The 21,017-nt window shown below is 39.7% G+C and overlaps 2 protein-coding genes and 1 long non-coding RNA gene across 3 annotated transcripts in view; all 3 read left to right on the top strand.

Annotated features, from left to right (window-relative positions):
* The window catches only part of LOC135462566 (calcitonin receptor-like), a 161,967-nt gene extending 150,729 nt beyond the window's left edge, over positions 1 to 11,238 (top strand). Inside the window, exons 2-5 of the mRNA XM_064739790.1 lie at positions 2,359 to 2,494; positions 4,474 to 4,587; positions 8,071 to 8,183; positions 11,140 to 11,238. Coding sequence (XP_064595860.1) covers positions 2,359 to 2,494; positions 4,474 to 4,587; positions 8,071 to 8,183; positions 11,140 to 11,238 — 462 coding nt within the window. The remainder of the gene's footprint in view (positions 1 to 2,358; positions 2,495 to 4,473; positions 4,588 to 8,070; positions 8,184 to 11,139) is intronic.
* A 2,040-nt stretch (positions 11,239 to 13,278) lies between these two features.
* On the top strand, positions 13,279 to 16,510 carry LOC135462713 (uncharacterized). Its single transcript, XR_010443483.1, has 4 exons — positions 13,279 to 13,438; positions 14,734 to 14,890; positions 16,096 to 16,156; positions 16,448 to 16,510. It is a non-coding gene; the product is annotated as an uncharacterized LOC135462713 (long non-coding RNA).
* Positions 16,511 to 16,990: 480 nt separating this feature from the next.
* Positions 16,991 to 20,638, top strand: LOC135462564 (parathyroid hormone 2 receptor-like). The gene is made up of 5 exons (XM_064739789.1): positions 16,991 to 17,070; positions 17,700 to 17,832; positions 18,805 to 18,846; positions 19,636 to 19,782; positions 20,327 to 20,638. Exons 1-5 carry the CDS (start codon positions 17,039 to 17,041, stop codon positions 20,636 to 20,638), a joined length of 666 nt encoding a protein of 221 aa, XP_064595859.1. The 5' UTR covers positions 16,991 to 17,038.
* Positions 20,639 to 21,017: the final 379 nt, after the last annotated feature.

Here is a 21,017-nt window from a genome sequence, read left to right as displayed (position 1 = left end):
ACTGACAAACGTAAACTGACAAGAAGCCGGATTTCGCGATTAATACTCGTGGTAGTTCGATGCTCTGATTTTACCCTCTACGTTGGAGGCTTCTGTATTACTGGCCTCACAACGAGCATCAAGATGATATCTGTTTTTATGAAGATGTCATCTTCATCATTTCTGGTTATAAGCATTGATTAATTTAACAATACATCCAGCGCATCGTGAATTACAAACACAGACCCTTTGTGTCACACATTGCTTAATAAGAGTGACATATCTCCACATCTGCTTTATCTACACGCGAATTGAGGTTGTTCTCATCTCTAATCAATGTCACCTTCCGGTTCACGTAAATCATAATGTTGTTAAAAGCAGAATTGCAATGAATAATTTACACCATAACCGACTTAGTTCCGGAAACTTTAGCACCGTCTAGGGCAAGAAGCCGGGAAACTCAGAGACCTCGGCCAAAAGGGATTACGGTTGACAAACGACGCTGTTGACAACTTCACGCGGCCGGAAAAAAAGGCATGGCACAATCTATTGGTAAAATCGATCACCGACTTTTTTGTCATGAGACATCCCGGGCATGACGTGAGCTGGGCACTAATTTAAAGCAACAGGGAACAAGCAATGTGCTTAATAATGCAACATATACACGCACAAATGGCAATTGCATTGTGGAGAAATGAATGGCCCAAGAAAACTTTTGAGAGGAAATCCTGCGTCTCTGCTAAGTTGTTTTGTTATCGAAATGTGTTTGGGGGGAAGACAGGCTACACATATCAACAAATGATGTTTTATGACAGCTTTATGAGTTTATATGAACTTTAGGATCCATCCTTAGAAAATATTTTTAAGGTAAACTTTTATTACCTTCGCCATGAAAGTCATATTTCTGCCTTTGTTTCTTTGTCTTTTTAGCCTGTAATTTTACGAAAACAGTTATATGGTATGACTTTTTCAAAAGATTCATAACTGTAGACTGATAGGAGTAAAATACAGCGTATTTTTTCTGAGCCTGTTGCGCCGGAATATGCACATTTAACTCGGATGGAGAGTGGCTCCCAGGGAGTACTGTATAGTTAATATTTCGAATTTTATTTTTTGACGCTATATCCACGAACTATTCACCTTTGCGACGTCGGTCAGTTTTATACTTGGTAAAAATTGGATTTCCCGGAATAAATTTTTAGCGAGTTGTGAGGTAAGTATATACGAGAGAAAAACTTCGAGAACAATGGAAGCAAAGATATCTTGAAAATTCCCTGTCCTTGAGAGGGTTAAATCCACGATTAGCGTATCCTACAGACTAAAAAGAAAGCACTTTAACTGATGGATAGTTTCAAATGTGCGACCTGTATACCAAACTGAATATCCTTGAGTGACACTTTTAGCACTGAAATCAACGTCGACAAGGCCATAGCTGGTGGACAAGATACCTAATTATTGGAGAAGTCTCAGTAAAGAAAGACAGAATGGAGCGTTTTGAGGTAGCAACCATCCGAGCCTTGGTCGTCAGTCATGGTGTGGATCAAAGAAATTCTTCAGCTAAAAATCGCTTGCCGAATTGTATTCCGTTAATAAGTGCCACAAAATGTTATTATTCGCATATGCTCTGTGCTCAAATACGTGATGGAAATAAGAGCGTTTGACAGAAAACTACATCTATTGCCACCGCCTCCTTTCATCCTTGACCAGTACCGACGTTCTTTTATTACACCTTTGTGTTTTTTATGGTCTGACAAATTGATCCCATTTTCTAATAAATCTATTCTCCGCGGACATGTTGTAAATTTCCTTATCCAATTCCTCCAAAACGCTGCCAGTTTTGAGAACACCAGAATGCGAGCCTAGGGGTTTCACTGGGCTGACATCGCGTTGCAGTGCTACCTAACGTACCCAAGGTGTTTATTGTAACTGATAAAATTACGCTTTTCAGGAAGCCCGGAAAATCAACTTTAAATTCTACATAAATTGCACTGAAAGTTGCTCTTTCATATTTGAAAGGATTGATGAATTAGGGTACTTATTACTCTACATATCAGCCTTAGCAGGAGGATTTATAGAATCCAGTCTTGATGATACCAAACAGTTGTCAAGGCTCGTGAGGCTGGCTGTGTTGCTGGGGACATCTCCTCGCCCACCACTGTGGTATGAATGTCTGTAGGCGTACGTCAAACGAAGAAAAGCTCATCATCATATTATCAAAGTAAGGGGTTTTATCCTGACACTCAGGATTCTTTCACCTAATAACCTCCCACCGCTGCCGTGTAAGTGACGAAATCTTGAATATTGCGTCCAAAAACCATGAAATAATTCAATTATTTTTTCCCATCATCTGTCCTATATATTCCTTGGCTTTCTTTGCAGACGACAGTTTGTAGAAGCCCTATACCATCCATCCTCGCCATGGACAGGCAAGAGGCGCAGGTCCTGCAGAACCGGTCGCTGTTAGAGGCGCAGTACCGATGTGAGAAACAGCTGCTGGCAGAGCCTCCAGTAGAAGGTGGGTAGCTAAATCTAAGTGTTAGAATACACTCTCGTATACCACAGCCACAATGAACGTTCATGGTCAACAAGCGGAAGACTTGGAGCCGATTCTACAAACCACTGAGATGTTATCTTTAGTCAAAATCTGAAAATTTCTTCAAGTACTTATTTTTGCATGCAAACAATGCAACCTGGAGTCATTTATGATGTAGTATCTAATACGACACATTTAAAGTCACATGATCCATAAACGACGCAAAATATTTAGGTTTTAAACTTTGATTTCACAAAAAACGACTTTTTTTGAGTTTACCTCGTTCCTGTTTCCCAAACAACATTCAACGCTTACATTAAATTATTATATAAAGTCTGCAAATACAGGACAACAGTTCTCAGTGATACGGGGAAGGCGAAAGAAATATCAAACCAGTATTAAAAATCAAAGACCATATATATATGCCGTACATAGCTTGTTGGAATAGCTTTCTTTTGCTGTTTATATGGAGGCATTAGAGGCTCAGAGCTAATGTCATCCAAAGCTTAAAGTATAAGCGTCAAACTAGGTTTCACATCACTGCAATCCAACATTATCTGTCCGGCCCACAGAGCCCGCCTTAACTCCATAACATGTATTTAGCTGCATTTTGTTTAATCCAAGAACTTCTTAAGATAATTGAATTTTGTTTTCATTGGAATTTACATTCCAATGGTCTTTGCTCTGTGTCTTACTTAATTTGGGCCTGGGGGTATTGTGTCATTGTGAAGGCAAGGATACATGTAATTTAAGAAAAGATCGTTGAAAATTAGATCGTTGACGTAATGTACACACTTTTTTTATTTTTGATGTCTTGGCATCGATTTTATGAGTGAGGAGGTGTGCGTAGTGTTTGATCCTAAGCACACCGACCTCCTCCACTCTTTATCCAGACCGACGTAACATAAATGAACAGTTCTTGGGAACAGCTATATGTCTATTTGAGCATTTTCCAATTGGCAGAATCTTTGGGCTTCTTTTTACTTTAGAATAATAATTTCAGGCAGTTTCGCTTTAAGCGAACGGTTTGCTTGCCCCTGAGAAGAAGAGGACCAAAATTCTCCAGAAGAATTTTAATTTTTTTTTACTTGTAATTTAACCTGAAATAACCTGAAATATTTTGAATTTGATGACGCAAATACAGTTTTGATATAAATACGTCCCATGGAGGGACTGGCACGCGTCAATATCCTCAAGACCATCCAACTACAGCGGTAAACTAAACAGTTAAATAAACAAATAAAGGAGTCAGTATCTAAAACATTTGATACTGTGGTAGGGATTATTGGTGCTGCTGACAACATTAACATCCAATAAAGTCAAATACACTTGTATTTCTACCTACAGGGGCCTCCGTGGCTCAGTCGGTTAGCGCGCTAGCGCAGCGTAGTGACCGCAAAAGCCTCTCACCAATGCGGTCGCTGTGAGTTCAAGACCAGCCTATACTGGCTTCCTCTCCGGCCGTACGTGGGAAGGTCTGTCAGCAACCTGCGGATAGTCGTGGGTTTCTCCCGGGTTCTGCCCGGTTTCCACCCACCATAATGCTGACCGCCGTCGTATAAGTGAAATATTCTTGAGTACGGCGTAAAACAACAATCCAAAAAAAAAAAAAAAAATTTCTTCCTACATGTACTTGTAAATCAAGTGTTTTGTCCAAAAATAATTCAAGTGTATCTGTAAATGCACATAGCTAAAAACAGTGATCGCTGTTGCGTCACTGATCTTTGCACTGTCAGAATAAACTGTAAGTTCTTCCATGTAATTCGATGAAAATAAATGTGAAAGAAAATTTCTATCAGAAAACGATAAATTAAAATTTTAAGTTTGTCTTTCGGTGTGAAGAGCAGCAGAGAAGCACTATAAATTATTTTCAATGATTTACATTGGTTTTGAAGATTTTATTTTTTCACTTCATGTATTGGACAGTGAAAATTTCTGAATAACGCTTATTTGTAAATCAGGGGGAGACTACTGTCCGGGAACATGGGATGACATCATGTGTTGGCCGACGACGCCATCTGGAACTGTCGCCAGGCAACCATGTCCTGAGTATATTAGCAACTTTAACACAGCGGGTAAGTTGCACGCTCGTTTATTGTCTTGGCCTTTTATTTAGCTTGTTTTGCTTTCTGGAATGTGTTTAAAATTCTAAAGAGCAAAGCTATCCAGTTTCTATTCCTGTAAACCGTGAGCTTTTCCCTGACAAGCTTTCTAATTTCAAATTTGAATTTTGAGAAGGTTTGGAATGTACCTCCCCAGGTGTAATAGTTTCTTTAATCCAAGAACTAGTGTTATAAAAGGCTTACCATAAACGGGTCTTGTAGTTTTTGCCATCCGTTTCGTTCATTACTCAGTATACCTATGTAGAACTGAAACAATTTGCGTTTGGATAAATCTGTTATGACCGCAAAATGTCGACCGATCAAATACAAAACAAGACCTACAACCACACTGGTTTAAAGTTTTGACCGCTATGACCGAATATAATTAAAGAAGCACAGCATACAGAGTAAGAACAGAGCAGCGACGATAGTGACATAGATGTACAGCACAGAGCAGCGGCGACAATGTCAAAAAAGGTACAGCATAGAGAGTAATTCCAGATCAGCGACCACAGTGTCATAGACGTACAACGCAGAGAGTAAGGCCAGAGCAGCGACGACAGTGTGATAGACGTACAGCATACAGAGTAAGAACAGAGCGGTGACGACAGTGTGATAGACGTACAGCATAGAGAGTAAGGCCAGAGCAGCGACCACAGTGTGATAGACGTACAGCATAGAGAGTAAGGCCAGATCAACGACGACAGTGTCATAGGCGTACAGCATAGAAAGTAAGGCCAGATCAGCGACCACAGTGTGATAGATGTACAGCATAGAGAGTAAGGCCAGAGCAGCGACCACAGTGTGATAGACACACAGCATAGAGAGTAAGAACAGAGCAGAGACCACAGTGGGATAGACGTACAACGCAGAGAGTAAGGCCAGAGCAGCGACGACAGTGTGATAGACGTACAGCATAGAGAGTAAGGCCAGATCAGCGACGACAGTGTAATAGACTTACAGCATAGAAAGTAAGGCTAGAGCAGCGACGACAGTGTCATAGACGTACAGAATAAAAAGTAAGGCCAGATCAGCGACCACAGTGTGATAGACGTACAGCATAGAGAGTAAGGTCAGAGCAGCAACTGCAGTGTGATAGACGCACAGCATACAGAACAGAGCAGCGACGACAGTGAGAAAGCTGGCAAATGGTCACTTGTAACCGGTGAAATACGACCTCTTGTCAGTTTACCTCAGCCATGGTTTTATTCTAAATGTTCATGTAAATGCACAAGTAATAGATACATACCTGTCCCCTAGCCCTGTGGCTTAAGCAGAATTGGGCGAAAACAAATGCAGTAATGCTATTAATTGCAATTTATTAGACGTCACTGCTCGAGAAATACTCAAAATGCTGTGTTGTCATAACATTTACCTTACAATCACATTAAACCAATGCAATGTCGAAGACCGACTAAAGCTTCTGAGAATGGCGCTGGCATGTTTCCTGATCTGAATGACCAATGACCGATATATCTCCAGGAAAGATATCATTCTCCATGTGGCGAACCCCGCCAGATTCTCTCTGACCTCAGATTCTGTTTCGTTCTCTGTAATGAAGAATCAAGCCCACGTGGCAGGTATGCATATAATGCGTGTACTTTAATTTATAGCTCAGCTTCATATGCGTATTTTCCCAAACAATTTTTCCAAAATCAGTTCAAGTAAACGTCTTGATTGATTCAATGGTGTCTTGCCTTGTGCTCAAATAACAGTTTTCGCTTAAATAACAGGGCCAGGTTTATCTACTGTTTTAATGTTTGGATAAAATTTCGTGTACACGTACGTGTATCAACTAGATTATTTGTTGCTACACGTACGTGTACACCATGTACATGCTTATCTGTTCAAATAATAATTTAATAAGTCGTCATTGTTATTGGTTTTAAGTGCAGTTGCACTAATGCGAAAGCAGTCATGCTTATGGGATCTCTCAAATATACTTTTGTTAGCAAAAAACATTGTCGTCAACTGTCCTTGTCACAAATCAACTGACGTCAACAGATTCTAGTATGGGAAATATTAGATTTTTAAATATGAAAAACAAAAACAAATATGAAAGTAGAAATGAATTTGAAAATTTAAGGAAAACAGATTATATCACATATTTCTTTTAACAGTATTATACATTAAAGCCGTCTTATTCACATAATTTCTGTCTCCCTGTCAGAGTTTCTTCTGGAAGAATCTGGCCTGATGTCATTTTAGTTTTCAACAGTGATTTCTTTCATTGTGCCCTATAAAATGGCGTGACCTTTGAAGTTTCCATCTATAGACATGTGCAAACATTTAATGGTTAAATGTTCACTGAAACTCAAATAAACTTTTGCTTCAAAGGCTTTTCATAGACGAAAAAGAGATTATTTTCTAAACTACGCTTGAGATCATGTTTCCTGAAGTTGTCTGTGTTTCTATTTTAACTCCTGTGACTTCGTTAAACTCTATCCATATGGTTTCGCTGTGGTGGTTAAATGATGGCATAGACTTTCTTCTTACATACCTGGCCAGAACGAGATCAATTGAAATGTCTAGCTTCGTCTCTTAGAAGCATTAAATGTCTATTATGTTTTGTTTCTTACACAAAGGCCATTGCCTAACTGACGCAATACATACTCTAAATCAAACTTCTTCTTCTTTTTTTACATTGTTGATTCGCACTGAGATCTCAAACATCTGATGACAGACTTACGTGTAGTTTAGCTTAGATTCAGTTTTCAACTTATTCTCTAACAGCCTGTAGCTGTTCATTTATAGAGATAAAACAAGAAACACAAATTGGTGATATCTGCGTGTAGATGATTTGATTTGAACGTTGCTTAAAGGGATACAGAATCGATTTTGATTGGCTGGTGTGAGAGATAGGCAAACCCAGGCTACGCTTAGTCAAAGCTGATTTTAGTTATGATACGTTTATTCCAGCGTGACAAAGAGTTCTGGGTTTTACCCAGGGAACCCTATCTCCAATGTCAGTCAATCAGCACCGATCCTGTGTCCCTTCAGGGTCATACTCAATAATTTTTCACTAATACGATGGTGGTCGGTTTTATGGTTATAAACCATCGACCTCTGTCATGTATCGGACGACCTTTTTCACACGTGACACACACGTTCTACAAGTGGTGGGGTCAAGGATACATATATGTTTTAATAAACCATAACAAATTTGGTTTAGAAGTAAGAATACAAGTGAGTGCAAAGAGAATTTTTATTTAGTTTATTTTATTAATTAAGTTATTTATTTTTTGCTGATTACTGCTTAAAATACAATATATTCCTTCAGATGGAAGATAATTGTTTGGCAGCGGACGTTACCCTAAGTAAGCGGCCACTCGATCGTTGCCGAGTGCCCCACGACCAGGGAAATCTAAAAATTATCTTCCCAGTGTCGGATGTGAACCCTCCCCTAATGCCTCTTAGCGATCAATGAACCAATGATTCGATGTATGTTTATTACAGAGTTTGCTGTCAAGGAGTGCCTCTCTAACGGAACTTGGTATCATCGCCCTTCCTCTGACCATCCCTTCACAAACTACTCACGATGTCCTCTGGGGATTCCCATGGACCTACTGGTTAGTGGACAAATTCCCCTTTTGGGAGGTTTTATTGTTGTGGTTCCTTCGCTTGTTGCGTTTTTAAAGTCGCGTTTAAACTGGCGCGTTAGTACTTATGAATTGTCAGTGCATTTGCTTTAACTAATTCTACGACTTAATTTGTATAAATTCTTATACTAATTAAGTCGTATAAGTTTTTACGTGTAGTTTCAAGCGTTACATGAGTAGTTAAATTAAAACCAAAACTCAGGTAAATTGACAAGAGAGCGTGCCGAGGTGCTTGCTCTAGGTTGCTATGACACACGAGCTACACAAGATGAGATTCCCCCACCCTTTTTTCTTGCGCCTTGGTCGGCAAGGCGCGTCAGGACGTCTGCATAGTCTAACGTTGTCCTCCAACAATATTGTGTGCATATCTGTAGGTCACAACTGGGGAAAGTTCGTCACTTGTTTACCAAAGACTTTCTCCGTACATAAATGAAGTTCAAACTCTTCATGTGGATCATCCCTGCTATACCTTTGTGGCGGTGTGCTCGGTAACGATCAATCTTTTCCCCTGGACCCTATCCACGAACGATATAAGTACACAACCAGACCTACAGACATCAATTAGTAGAGTGTAAAGTACGCCTTCGGGATGTAAATAATTTAACTCGGTCAGTCCAATTTCTGGTGAAGACTCCTAAGGGAGACAATTGGGAGAGGTTTTCAGCCGATATTCAGAATTTGCTGCAGGCCGAGAGACACATAACTTTATTTTCATTGTACAAGTGACTTTTCATTGAGTAAATTTACGTGTGTGATAAATTCGTTAATAACGTGCACGGCAAAATAATGAGTTTCTGTCCAGCATATGAAAGATGTGTTTACCAGCCTCGTCTCGCTGGACTTTTCCTTTGCGCTTGAAGTTGTATCTCTGTTGTTATCACTTTGATGGTGGTGATATTTATAGACGACAGTAACTGTGCGCCAAATGCAATGAAGAGAGGCGATGGAACGGTGCGTTTTTTCTCTCTCTCTCTAATTCCTTTATTCGCCCGACCTCTGACTAGTGTTCGATGCACATAACTCGGTTTGACTTCAGAACAATTGCATATGCCCAGTATAACTTTCACCAAACCACTTTTGGATTCTCTGCAACTGCAGTTTTTAGGACAAACACACAGCTTATTTCGATTTATATTTTTATTTAGTTATTTATTTATGTATTTACTTATTTGATTGATGTTTTATGCCGTGCTGAGTAATATTTCACTTATACGACGGTGGCCAGCATTGTGATATGAAGAAACCGGGCAAAGTCCGTGGGAAACTCACGACTATCCGCATGTTACTGGCATTTCAATTTATATAGCCGTAGAGTTGAGGCGCCAAGAACGTTACAAGCGAGCTCCACTTTTTTAAATAGCTGTTCCTTCCTTCCTAAGTCAGTACTTGTTTCACACCATAATTACCATCTGCTAAAGTTAACGTAAGTGATTAATTGTTGTTTGCTCGTTTATACATTATAGTCGTTTTAAGGTGTTTAACGCTAAACAGAGCTCAGTGATTCAGGATTTAAAAGCGAAGGCGTTATATTATACCTCTGACACTGTTAATGTATAATGGTTTTCCATAGGGTCCAGTTTCTTATGGCTCAGCTATGGCTTTACCTTGAGTAGATTTATTTATTTATTTATTTATTTATTTATTTATGTATTTATTTCATTGGTGTTTCACGCCGTACTCAAGAATATTTCACATATACGACGGCGGCCAGCATTATGGTGGGAGGAAACCAGGCAGAGCCCTGGGGAAACCCACGACCATCCGCAGGTTGGTGGCAAACCTTCACACATGCGGCCGGAGGGGAAGCCAGCATGAGCTGGACTTGAACTCACAGCGACCGCATTGGTGAGAGACTCTTGAGTCCTTGAGTAGATTGTCAGGGGAGTGCTGAGTTGCTGCCAACCATTACACTGTCATCACTTATCGTTTTAGAGACTCTCTATGCTGCTGCCTTTTATGTCTTCGTAAATTTTAATGGACTTTTACAACAGTACACATGCACTTAGCATCATGGCGTATGTCGAATTTGGTGATAAAGTACAGTGATGTTAATTGAAAGGGTTTCCAGATACACCAGGAAAAACGGTAATTTACTGCAGTTTACCTCTTTAAGGACTATATTCCTTTTTCCCTCAGTAAGCAATACATTCCTCTCATTACCCTCTTTAACCGCTGTATCCCTTTTGGTTTCCCTCAGTAACGCATGCATCACTTTCGCTGAGCTCTTTAAACACTGTATCCCTTCTGGTTTCCCTCAGTAACAAATGCATCACTTTCGCTGAGCTCTTTAAACACTGTATCCCTTCTGGTTTCCCTCAGAAACCAATGCATCACTTTCGTTATACCCTTTAAACACTGTATCCCTTCTGGCTTCCCTCAGTAACAAATGCATCACTTTCGCTGAGCTCTTTAAACACTGTATCCCTTCTGGTTTCCCTCAGTAACAAATGCATCACTTTCGCTGAGCTCTTTAAACACTGTATCCCTCCTGGTTTCCCTCAGAAACCAATGCATCACTTTCGTTATACCCTTTAAACACTGTATCCCTTCTGGTTTCCATCAGTAATCAATGCATCACTTTCGTTTCCCTCTTTAAACACTGTATCCCTCCTGGTTTCCCTCAGTAATCAATGCGTAACTTTTCGTTACCCTCTTTAAACACTGTATCCCTTCTGGTTTCCATCAGTAACCAATGCATCACTTTCGTTACCCTCTTTAAACATTGTATGCCTTCTGTTTTCCCTCAGTAATCAATGCGTAACTTTCGCTACCCTCTTTAAACACTGTATCCCTTCTGGTTTCCGTCAGTGACCAATGGATTGCTCTCGTTTCCCTCTTTAACCACCGTATCCCTTTTGCTTTCCATCAGTAACCAATGTATCATATCCGTTACCCTCTTTAACTACTGTATCCCTTCTGGTTTCAGACGCACATGCCCAAAATCCGACTGATGTACAAGATCGGGTACGGGATCTCGCTCACCACACTCTTCATAGCTGTCCTTATCATGTTGTTCTGCAGGTAAATTGAATTATTCACATCGTTGATTTTTGCTATCTATATAGTTATATAAGTCTACTTTCTGCGTGGGGGGGGGGAGTTATTTCTTTGATTGGTGTTTAACATTATTTTTGAGAATCAAAACGGTTTGTGTGAAATCCATGTACTGCAAATAGACTAGTGGTGTATCCGGAGGTTTCTCGTTTTATCCACTCAGACAAGTTACTGCTATTGTGTAGGTGATAAACTCTTGAACATGCGGTTAAACACCATTTATAAAAAGAAATTAAATAAAGGAGGTGGTGCACTCCAGCAAATTACATGTACTGCAAAGGCCTACATGTTGGACACCCAGTACTTCACAGTGAAAACAAGCAGATCAGTAGTGGTTCCTAAATTACCCCAGTATGCTTAGGTCAAAGGTATAAGTATCACGACCGCTAATTTTATTTATTTATTTATTTGATTGGCGTTTTACGCCGTACTCAAGAATATTTCACTTATACGACGCCGGCCAGCATTATGGTGGGAGGAAACCGGGCACAGCCCGGGGGAAACCCACGACCTTCGGCAGGCTGTTGTGACCTTCCCACGTACGGCCGGAGAACCGCTAATTTTAAAGTCTTTCTCTTTCACGGTTTTATCAGATTCAATCTATGCCGATTAAATTCATCCATTATTATAGTTTTCTCATCAACTTAGCAATATTTTTTAGGCAATCTGTAACGGATACCGCATATTTATTTGCTTGTATAAAGTTTACTCCTAATCGGGCATCCACTTTATTGCAAATCCATATTAACTAATGCTGTCGTGAATGTACTTTATAAAAGAGGGTACAGTTCCCTCCTAAGAGTGACTTTTCTTCAAAATGATAAAACATCAGTCTCGCCCTAAACAGTAATTTCGCCTTACATGAATTTTACGCCTTAAAAGTCTTCCATGTGGTACAGTTGATGGAACTGCATATGCCATACCTGTGTCCAAGAGCGATTTGGACTTGTGTTAGAACTTGTGTTGTCTTTCAATCACGGAGCGTGGGCGTGGCCTCGTGTAGTGTAATGATCTAGATTCTATTCCTTCCATATTCTTGGCGCTTTGAACGCTCATCTTCCAATCACGGAGAGTAGGCGTGGCCTCGTGTAGCGTAATGATCTAGATTTTTTTCCTTCCATATTCTTGGCGCCTTTCTGCCAGTAAGCTGTCCACAGGGGATGAAGAGGACTTTAAGTCATACATGACGTTTATTTGAGCCGTCCACCAATATTGCTTACGTCCAATTTTGATAGTGTTGAATGTTTATGTGAGAAACATACACATTCCGGCGCGCAAGCGCAGCGTAATGACCCAAGAACCTCTCACCAATGCGGTCGCTGTGAGTTCAGCTAACGCTGGCTTCCTCTCCGACTGTACGTGGAAGGGTCTGACAGCAACTTGCGGATGGTCGTGGGTTTTCTCCCGGGTTCTGTCCGGTTTCCTCCCACCATAATTTTCGCCGCCGTGGTATAAGTAAAATATTCTTGAGTACGGCGTAAAACACCAATCAAATAAATAAATAAATACATATTCCTGTTTTTTTTTTTTAAAGATTCCTAATATCTGCATTAAACAGGGACTGATACTGATATTTGTAATTTCTCATACTTCTAATTCCTCATACCTCTAATTATATTTGCCTTTAGGGTTAACTAAAACGAATTTTCTTATATCAAACGTCCTCATGTCAGTGAAAAATTATTTAGTACGACGTAAAACACCAAGAATATATTCTTGCTGTCAGTGAAGTATCTTTTCGGAGTTGCGATTCCGGTTCAGGCGATCATTGTTCATTGTAAGCACCATGTTACCGCTTTGGCAACAATTCATCGCAATGATAGGAATTTATTTGTTTATTTATTTGACTGGTATTTTACTCCGTCTGGAAGAATATTTCAGTGATAGGGATGAACAATGGTCTACACAGATTGTTACGTTAGGTGAAAGAGATTTCCCATTCGTTCCTTTAAATTGCTGAAACGATCTTTCAAAGAAATAAATGTTTTTACTTTCCTTTTAGGGGGCTCCACAGTAAGATCAACCGCCTGCACGTCAATCTCTTCATGTCCCTGACCTTGAAAGCCATCGTGACCTTTCTCAAGGAGTATCTCTTTGTGAAGGGTCTGGGTTTCTCTATTGACATCACCTATAGCAGTAGCGGGGCTCTTATCTTTATAGAGGAAGGCACAGTGAGTAGAAGTATGACTGGACAAAGTTGATAGACAGAAGCAATAGTAAAATTTCGTGTCGCTGTTAACATATGGTTTTCCACGTGACTTGCTTTCGTAAATTTATCCCAGTAAAGAGAAGCACTAATGGAGAAGCTTTTTAAATGTTGTCCACCTGACAAAAGTGCGTGTCACATGCGCACGCGTGTTTAACTCCTGCCATGCTATGCATGCGGTAACTCCGCCTAAGAAACACATTCTGTGACAACAAACAAAATGGCCTGGTGGCATAGACGACGGACCACGAACCCATTTTGCTCTCTGATGGAATTTTCAGATCCGGACGTTTCAGCAAGAATAGCGGTGACACACATTTGAACACATTCCCACAAGACTAGTTTATGCATACACCTAGAACACTGTGCGCAACGTGGTTTACGTGTAGTTTGAAGAGAAGCTACTTTACGCCGTTTTTGTGAGAAAGTAATCTCTCCCCGTTCATTTTTGCAATCAATGAAAAATCAGTAAAGCATGTGACTGTGAGAAAAAAATGACATAAGTCACGTGGAAGACCAAATGCCAACAGAAACACCAGCATTCTTTTTGCCACAACAATGGCAGTACCCTTAGGAGTTGTTCATGTTCATTTTGTGTTGTACTGTTCTGTTTATGTATCACAGAACGCTATTGTGTGCTATTTGTCACCATGTCGATGTATAGCTCTGTACATGCAAAAATGCTGTTGTATTGCCGTGTTTCTTTGTTGCACAACACAGGCAGTGCGACCTGTACTGATGTTGTTGGATTGCTGTGTTTGGTTATCAGGTAGCGATAATAGTGTAAACTATTCATCACGATACCGATGTTCAGCACTGTAACAATGTTGTGTTTCTTTGTTGCACAGCACTGACTGGTAGTGTAAGATCTTCATCACGATATCGAGGTAAAGCACTGTAAAATGCTGTGTTTCTTTGTTGCACAGCACAGGCAGTGTAAGCTGTACTTATCTTGTTGTACTGTTGTGTTTGTGTATCACACAGCACTGACTGGTAGTGTAAGATCTTCGTCACTATATCGAGGTAAAGCACTGTAAAATGCTATGTTTCTTTGTTGCACAACACTTGCAGTGTAAGCTGTACTAATGTCGTTGTACTGTTGTGTTTGTGTATCACACAGCACTGGCTGGTAGTGTAAGCTGTTCATAACGATATCGATGTACAGCACTGTAAAATGCTGTGTTTCTTTCTTTCACGGCATTGGCAATGCAGGTGGCACTAATGCTGTTGTAACGCTCTGCATGTTTCTTTGTCACACAGCACTGGCAGTGCAAGCTGTTCATCACTATCTGGATGTACAGTATCGCCACAGTGTACACTTGGATCCTAGTGGAAGGTTTCTATTTGACCAATCTCGTCCACCGCACTTTATCCACCGACAGAAGAGGAATCAGATATTACATCCTTTTTGGCTGGAGTAAGGAGTGTTTGATTTAAAGGGAAATCACTGTAAAAAGAAAGGCCATTGAAAACTGTATTACTTTTTTCCTGCAGATTTTATTGGATTTTTGTTTCCAGTGTGTTAAAAGCAGTCAGCTGTTATTAAATTGTATTGTGAGCTGTATGAACCATATTTATAATGAATATCGCCAATAATATCACGGCAATTTTTGTCAAGCCCTAAACAGGTATTTAATGATTTGCCTTCTTATGCACAGATTCACTTCACAAGAACTGTATTCATAACTGAACATAAAATTGTGTCGCGTCATTTCTGCTGGTCTTTCTACTTTTACACTGAAAAAACAAATGTTTAGCATTTAAACATATCTCTGCAACAGATAATAAACGTGCTTAACAAATTATTGCCTTGCTGTAAATATCGCACTCATACCTATACTATTTAGGGCGTTAAAATGATTCCAATATTTCAAAATGCTATAATCTGATCTGTTTTATACATTCCAGGAAAATCATAAACTATTTTGAACGGTGTTCAAGGTGTGTGTGTGTGTGTGTTTTTTTTTTCAAATACACGCTTATGTTTCATAAATATATTGATTTATCTTATAAATACATAAAATATTTTATAAATGCTCACATTATAGAGCGGTCTTATTAGCAGTTGTTGGATAAACGTGTAAGATTTTAAGTTTAACATGTTACAATTAGGCACGTTTATTATCTGTTGCAAAGAGATGTTTAAATGTTAAACATTTCTTTTTTCGGAGTGGTTACTTCACGTTTGCAGTTATTTCCCATTTGTTTACATATTACGTTATATGTTTATTAAACATGACATAATAATATATAAGTGCGTTGGATTTGAAGCAAAAACATATTTTGTTATTTTTAAAGAAGCTATGTAAGAATTGTTTGAAATTTTAAACAAGGACAACACACATCTAGCTTTTTCAAACCATAGGCGGGCCAGTACAACACCAGACAAAGTTCAGGTTCCTCACACCATAACGGTGGCCGCCGATGGTCTTATAAGAGAAACAGTCTTGAGAACAGCCCAAAACACCAATCAAATAAATAAATTATCAAATGGTTTTGTACTATAATCTGTGGCGAAAGTTTGCTCTCTTAGAGTGCCTTCTAAATATATATCGACTTTCTGTATGAGTTAAGGAGTACGTGCCCAAGAAGCTCATATACGTTATTTTTCACTTTTTTCAGCTTTTCCGTTGGTTTATCTTATACCCTGGATCCTGGTAAGGATTTTCCTGGATGATTTACAGTAAGTAAACGTTCGTCCAAACAAATCCGACCAAAACAATCTAATCTAAATCAAACTATAGGACTAATCGAAGTAAGCAATTGTGCCGTCGATTACCAAATGAGTTAATAAATATACAAATAAAACAACCATCGAATGAAATGTGACAGATAAAAGAACGTATCAAGAAAAAATGTAAATAGCAGTACACCACATAATGTTTTTCACCTGTTTTTCTTCTGAAGAGCAACTTTTGGTGGAATTCTTAGTGGAAATCGAGTACTCCATCGAAAGTTTGCTTCTCCATTTCAGTTGCTGGACAACATATCAACAGAGAATATTCTATTGGCTATTTAATGGGCCAATATTCGCCTCGGTCATTGTAAGTATCGCATGGTATAAGGTATTTTGTAAACTTTGGCTGAATACACAGTTTAGCGTTCCTTTTCATGTATTCTTTGAAGTATGTTTCTCTCGATGCCACGCATAGTAAAACTTGACTACCAGTGCCCAGGCGAAATGTCAGTGTGATAGATAAAACACAATTAAAAAACACTTGAGGCAAAACTAGTAAATATATAACTCCCTTGCCCATTCCTTTGAATACAAATGACTCAAATTCACTGGTTCACTGGTATTTCGCCAGTAATGAAGTTGAAAACCGACTTTTTTCAAGCCAATTTCTTGTTGTTCTTTCACAGTATTTAAATTTCACTAAGTTAAAATAGAACGTTAAAGTACATGTAGCTGACGGGTTGTGCAGTTGGAGAAAACGTTTGACAAAGCAAATTATACAACTGAGCTTACTCTCACTGTTGTGTATTAATTGTGCTTTTCTGTCTTCCACAGGTCACATTCATTTTATTTTTAATAATCATTCGGGCGCTTTGCTCACGGCTAACAATGGCGGAGCGACACGTCAATCAAAAATACAGGTAACACACTTTTAGAGAATCAGCAAATTTAGCTTTGCGATAACCACCTTTCCATACACGAGGTGGAAATGGTTGATGTCATGTGAGGTGAGCGGGGCCGGGTGTGGAGGGGGTTGTTCTTTAATGACGTATTAAAGCAAAAACAAAAAAAAAACCATGTTCGTTTGAACAACACACTTGGCCGTTCAACGTTTCATAAAACCCGTCTCAACGCTGATAAAACGTGATTCTGAAAACGTTCTTTAACATTAAGTTGTGTACTTGAGTCATATTCTGCATGTTTGGATAAAAGAGAATACTTGTGTACGAAGTATTAAAACAAGCAAACGCTGAGACCGGATCTTTTCTTTCTGGTATTGCTCCCACATTCGAGGCGCGGGTTCAAACCCGACCGTGGACGCGGAATTTGCAGATCTCCTCCCCCTCTCATTGTTTATGGAGCGCTGGTGACAATAAGCAATCAACGACGCTCCTTAATCCTTCAGGTCGACGGTCACCATCGCATAAACGAAAAATTCACCAGCATGACATTATAACCGCAATCAAATATATGTAAATAAATACAAGGAATTAACTTTTTACGGCTTCTAGGGAAACGAACAAATATCAACCCTTCTTCTTTGTTCCAGGAAGCTGGCAAAGTTTACGCTGGTCCTAATGCTCCTATTCGGCGTCCATTTCACAATATTCCTCTTCATTTCCGACAGTCCGGACATGGTAGTGCCTAAACTCTACGCCGAGATGTTCAGTAATGCCTTCCAGGTGAGCCTTCATGTTTAACTATCTCTGTCTAAAGTAATTCAGACATAAGCTGTTTTGTACATTGTTCATTCCCGCCTAGGCCACATCAGATTTATTTTGTGTTTTATGGGCGAACTGACTCTAACGAAAATCCTAAAAATAGAATAAAAACAAAACTGAAAATCCGCCTATTGATTTTGTTCAATACTGATGCTTTTTAAAATGATTTTCCAGTTATTCAACGCTCTCCGATCATGTAAATGTGTCTTAAGCACAACAAATAGCTGGGATAGTCCATATTTCACATTAATTAGATGGTTTTCGAAAACGAATTATTCCGCAAAACAACAATTTACATTGCCGTGGCCTTATGTGACAATATTATGGGAACAATCGTAACCTCATCTGTTGTAAGAAGATAGTAGTCAGTGAAAAATGCAAATCAAAGCTCGTACCGTCAACGGGTGAAACAAAATCCAAAGTCACTATCCCAAGGAGCGTGTTCATTAACAAAATTAGCATTACAATCTAAACATATACAAAACTTTAACGGATGATATATTTGCCTTGGTGTTACCAATCAATCCGACTTGGGCCTGCGTCGACATTCTGCATAAATAGGTTTCAGTGTTTGTGGCACCCTCTAGTGAGCCCTATCGGAAAACCTACTATGGCTGGTTCGGTTGCAGCTCCACGTCAGGAAGTTCGTCAAGTACTTGACCATGGGTGTCTAAGTGATTTTTGTCAACATCAGTTCACACTGCATTACTGATAGGCGTAGCCCTTGTCTTTAGCTAATAACCATCCATAGCTCTGATTGTCTTTAGTTTCCAAAATAAGTTCAACAAAATCCGTAATTTTTTTTAGCCTTTCCGTGTTTTCCCCTTCGACATTATACAGTATTGTTTAATTATAAATAGATCTTTTGCAAAATATTGGAATAGAAACAAGATCCGAAACACTTGCCCATGTCTTTTCTTTATCTATTTGCAGGGATTCTTTGTCTCTATGTTTTTCTGCTTTCTAAATGAAGAGGTGAGTGGTCTACTCTTTTTTTTCAGTCTGTAATCTTAAATTTCATCACAGCATGGTAATTTATTTGCTGTTTCGATTTGCAATCACTATAGATCTGTGTGACGGAAGGAAAATTTTACACAAAAGGTGAGACATATCCACAGTGATTGCATATCGAAACAGCAAGTGATGAAATTAAAGGTTACAGACTGTGTCGGCGAGGTCTCTAAACACTTTGAAAGAAAGTATTGCGCAATAAAAGGTGTTTACAGACATCGCCGGCTTACTTGTTTAAAGCGCTGACTCACTGTGACTTTCAGATCCTTGACCACTTAGGTCGCTGCTGGAATTCAGCTCTCGATGTTTTCTTTGAAATGTTAAACAATCAATGAAAAAGTTTATGATTTCAACCCAAGGTACTGGACTGGCTCAGTATGGGATAGAGGGTGAGTGAGGTGTCATTTAAACCCAAAGTTTTGGATTTCCCACTATTACGGCGCGCGTACGTGGGAAGGTCTCTCAGAAACCTGAGGATGGACGTGGGTTTCCCCTGTGCTGTGCTCGGTTTCCTCACACCATAATGCTGGCCGCCCGTTGCATAAGTAAGATATTCTTGAGTACGGCGTAAACCAAAAATCAAATTAATTACGACGCGTTATGACAATGAATGGCCGGCGTTTGGGGGATGTTTGTACACTCTAATTTTCGTTCATGAAGGACTACTTGTCTTCCGCCAACATCTTCTGAAATACTACTATTAGTATAGCCATTAAACCACTTTTATTCTTTCGTTCATTTATTTTTTGTCAGGTTCTATTAGCAGTGCGGCGGGGTTGGAGTCGTTTCATGGCGCGGCAGAGGAGCAAGCGACAGCTGACGGAAAGTCACCGACTTCACGGGCCGAGATCTACCGAAACCAAGCACATCCTGAGTGGCAAGAAAGACCGGGGAGTTCAGGTATGAGCTGACATTTATCACTACGTGGTAAAGAGTTTGGAGTGAAATGCATTTTTTTAATGTGGCTTTCTGCTATATTCTATTGTATTATCTCCATTTGTTGGTTTACTTTTAGTTAATTAATTTTATTTAGTACACATACATACATTTTGATATATATATATTTGGTGATTCAGTGATAAAACCAAGTATACATGTAGAGATTTAGTGATAAAACCAAGTATACATGTAGAGATTTAGTGATAAAACCAAGTATACCTGTAGAGATTTAGTGATAAAACCAAGTATATATGTAGAGATTTAGTGATAAAACCAAGTATAGATGCAGAAATTTAGTGATGTGTGGGTCTGGTACACGTTCCTGTCTCGACACAGCAGGCGGGCAATGCTCTGCCCCATGCACTCCGGTTTCAATAGGCTCTAAAGTTGACCGCCGTCCAGGTGTAAATTTCTGTGGCGTTAAATCCTTATACGTACATGTTTCAAATAGTTAAATAATTAAATGAATCATAATCAAGTATTGATTTTATTCCTTGCCATTCAGGTCTACTCCAAGCGTGATGGAGACAACCGGGGTAGCGAGTTTCAGGCTACCATGACGACGTCGTGGCGAGGAGGAAACAGGGGAAAACCTGGGGATTCCCCGGGCCAAGACACTGGTGAGGCCAAAACCAGGAGAAAGTGTGTGTTCCTTGATAAACGTCCCACCTCTGCCGGAAATCCGGAGGCTGTGTGTGTGCTCCACGACAGAAACAGCACCCGGAACCCGGACAGCGTTTCGCCGGAATCTGGAGATCAGTCTTCGCGGGGGTCCTCGTTTGAGCGCGCTTTGGACTCAGGTGTCCACAGTTCTTGATAACGAATCAGTCCTGGTAATCGCGCAAAGTCTCTGAAGACGCTGTGGTGATGATTGACAAAAGCCTGCTTTAACAAGGGAAATAAATTCTTTGTGGTTCTAGCTGGTCTGTTCTCTGCACTTTAAAGCCTCATTCTGAATCTGGGTATAGCTTAAACCGGAAATGAGCGCAGATGTGTATGGCGTCTCCATGTTCCGAACGCTGTGTATGGCGTCTGCATGTTCCAAAGACTGTGCATGACGTCTGTATGTTCCAAATACTGTGTATGACGTCTGTATGTTCCAAATACTGTGTATAACGTCTGTATGTTCCAAATACTGTGTATGACGATTTTTTTTTACAACGGGTGATACATGTACTGAGGGAATCGCAGTCATA

This window comes from Liolophura sinensis, chromosome 2 (assembly GCF_032854445.1).
Source record: "Liolophura sinensis isolate JHLJ2023 chromosome 2, CUHK_Ljap_v2, whole genome shotgun sequence".
NCBI lineage: Eukaryota > Metazoa > Mollusca > Polyplacophora > Chitonida > Chitonidae > Liolophura > Liolophura sinensis.
Note: the sequence above shows the minus strand (reverse complement) of the source record. Positions and strands in the feature narration are given on the sequence as shown.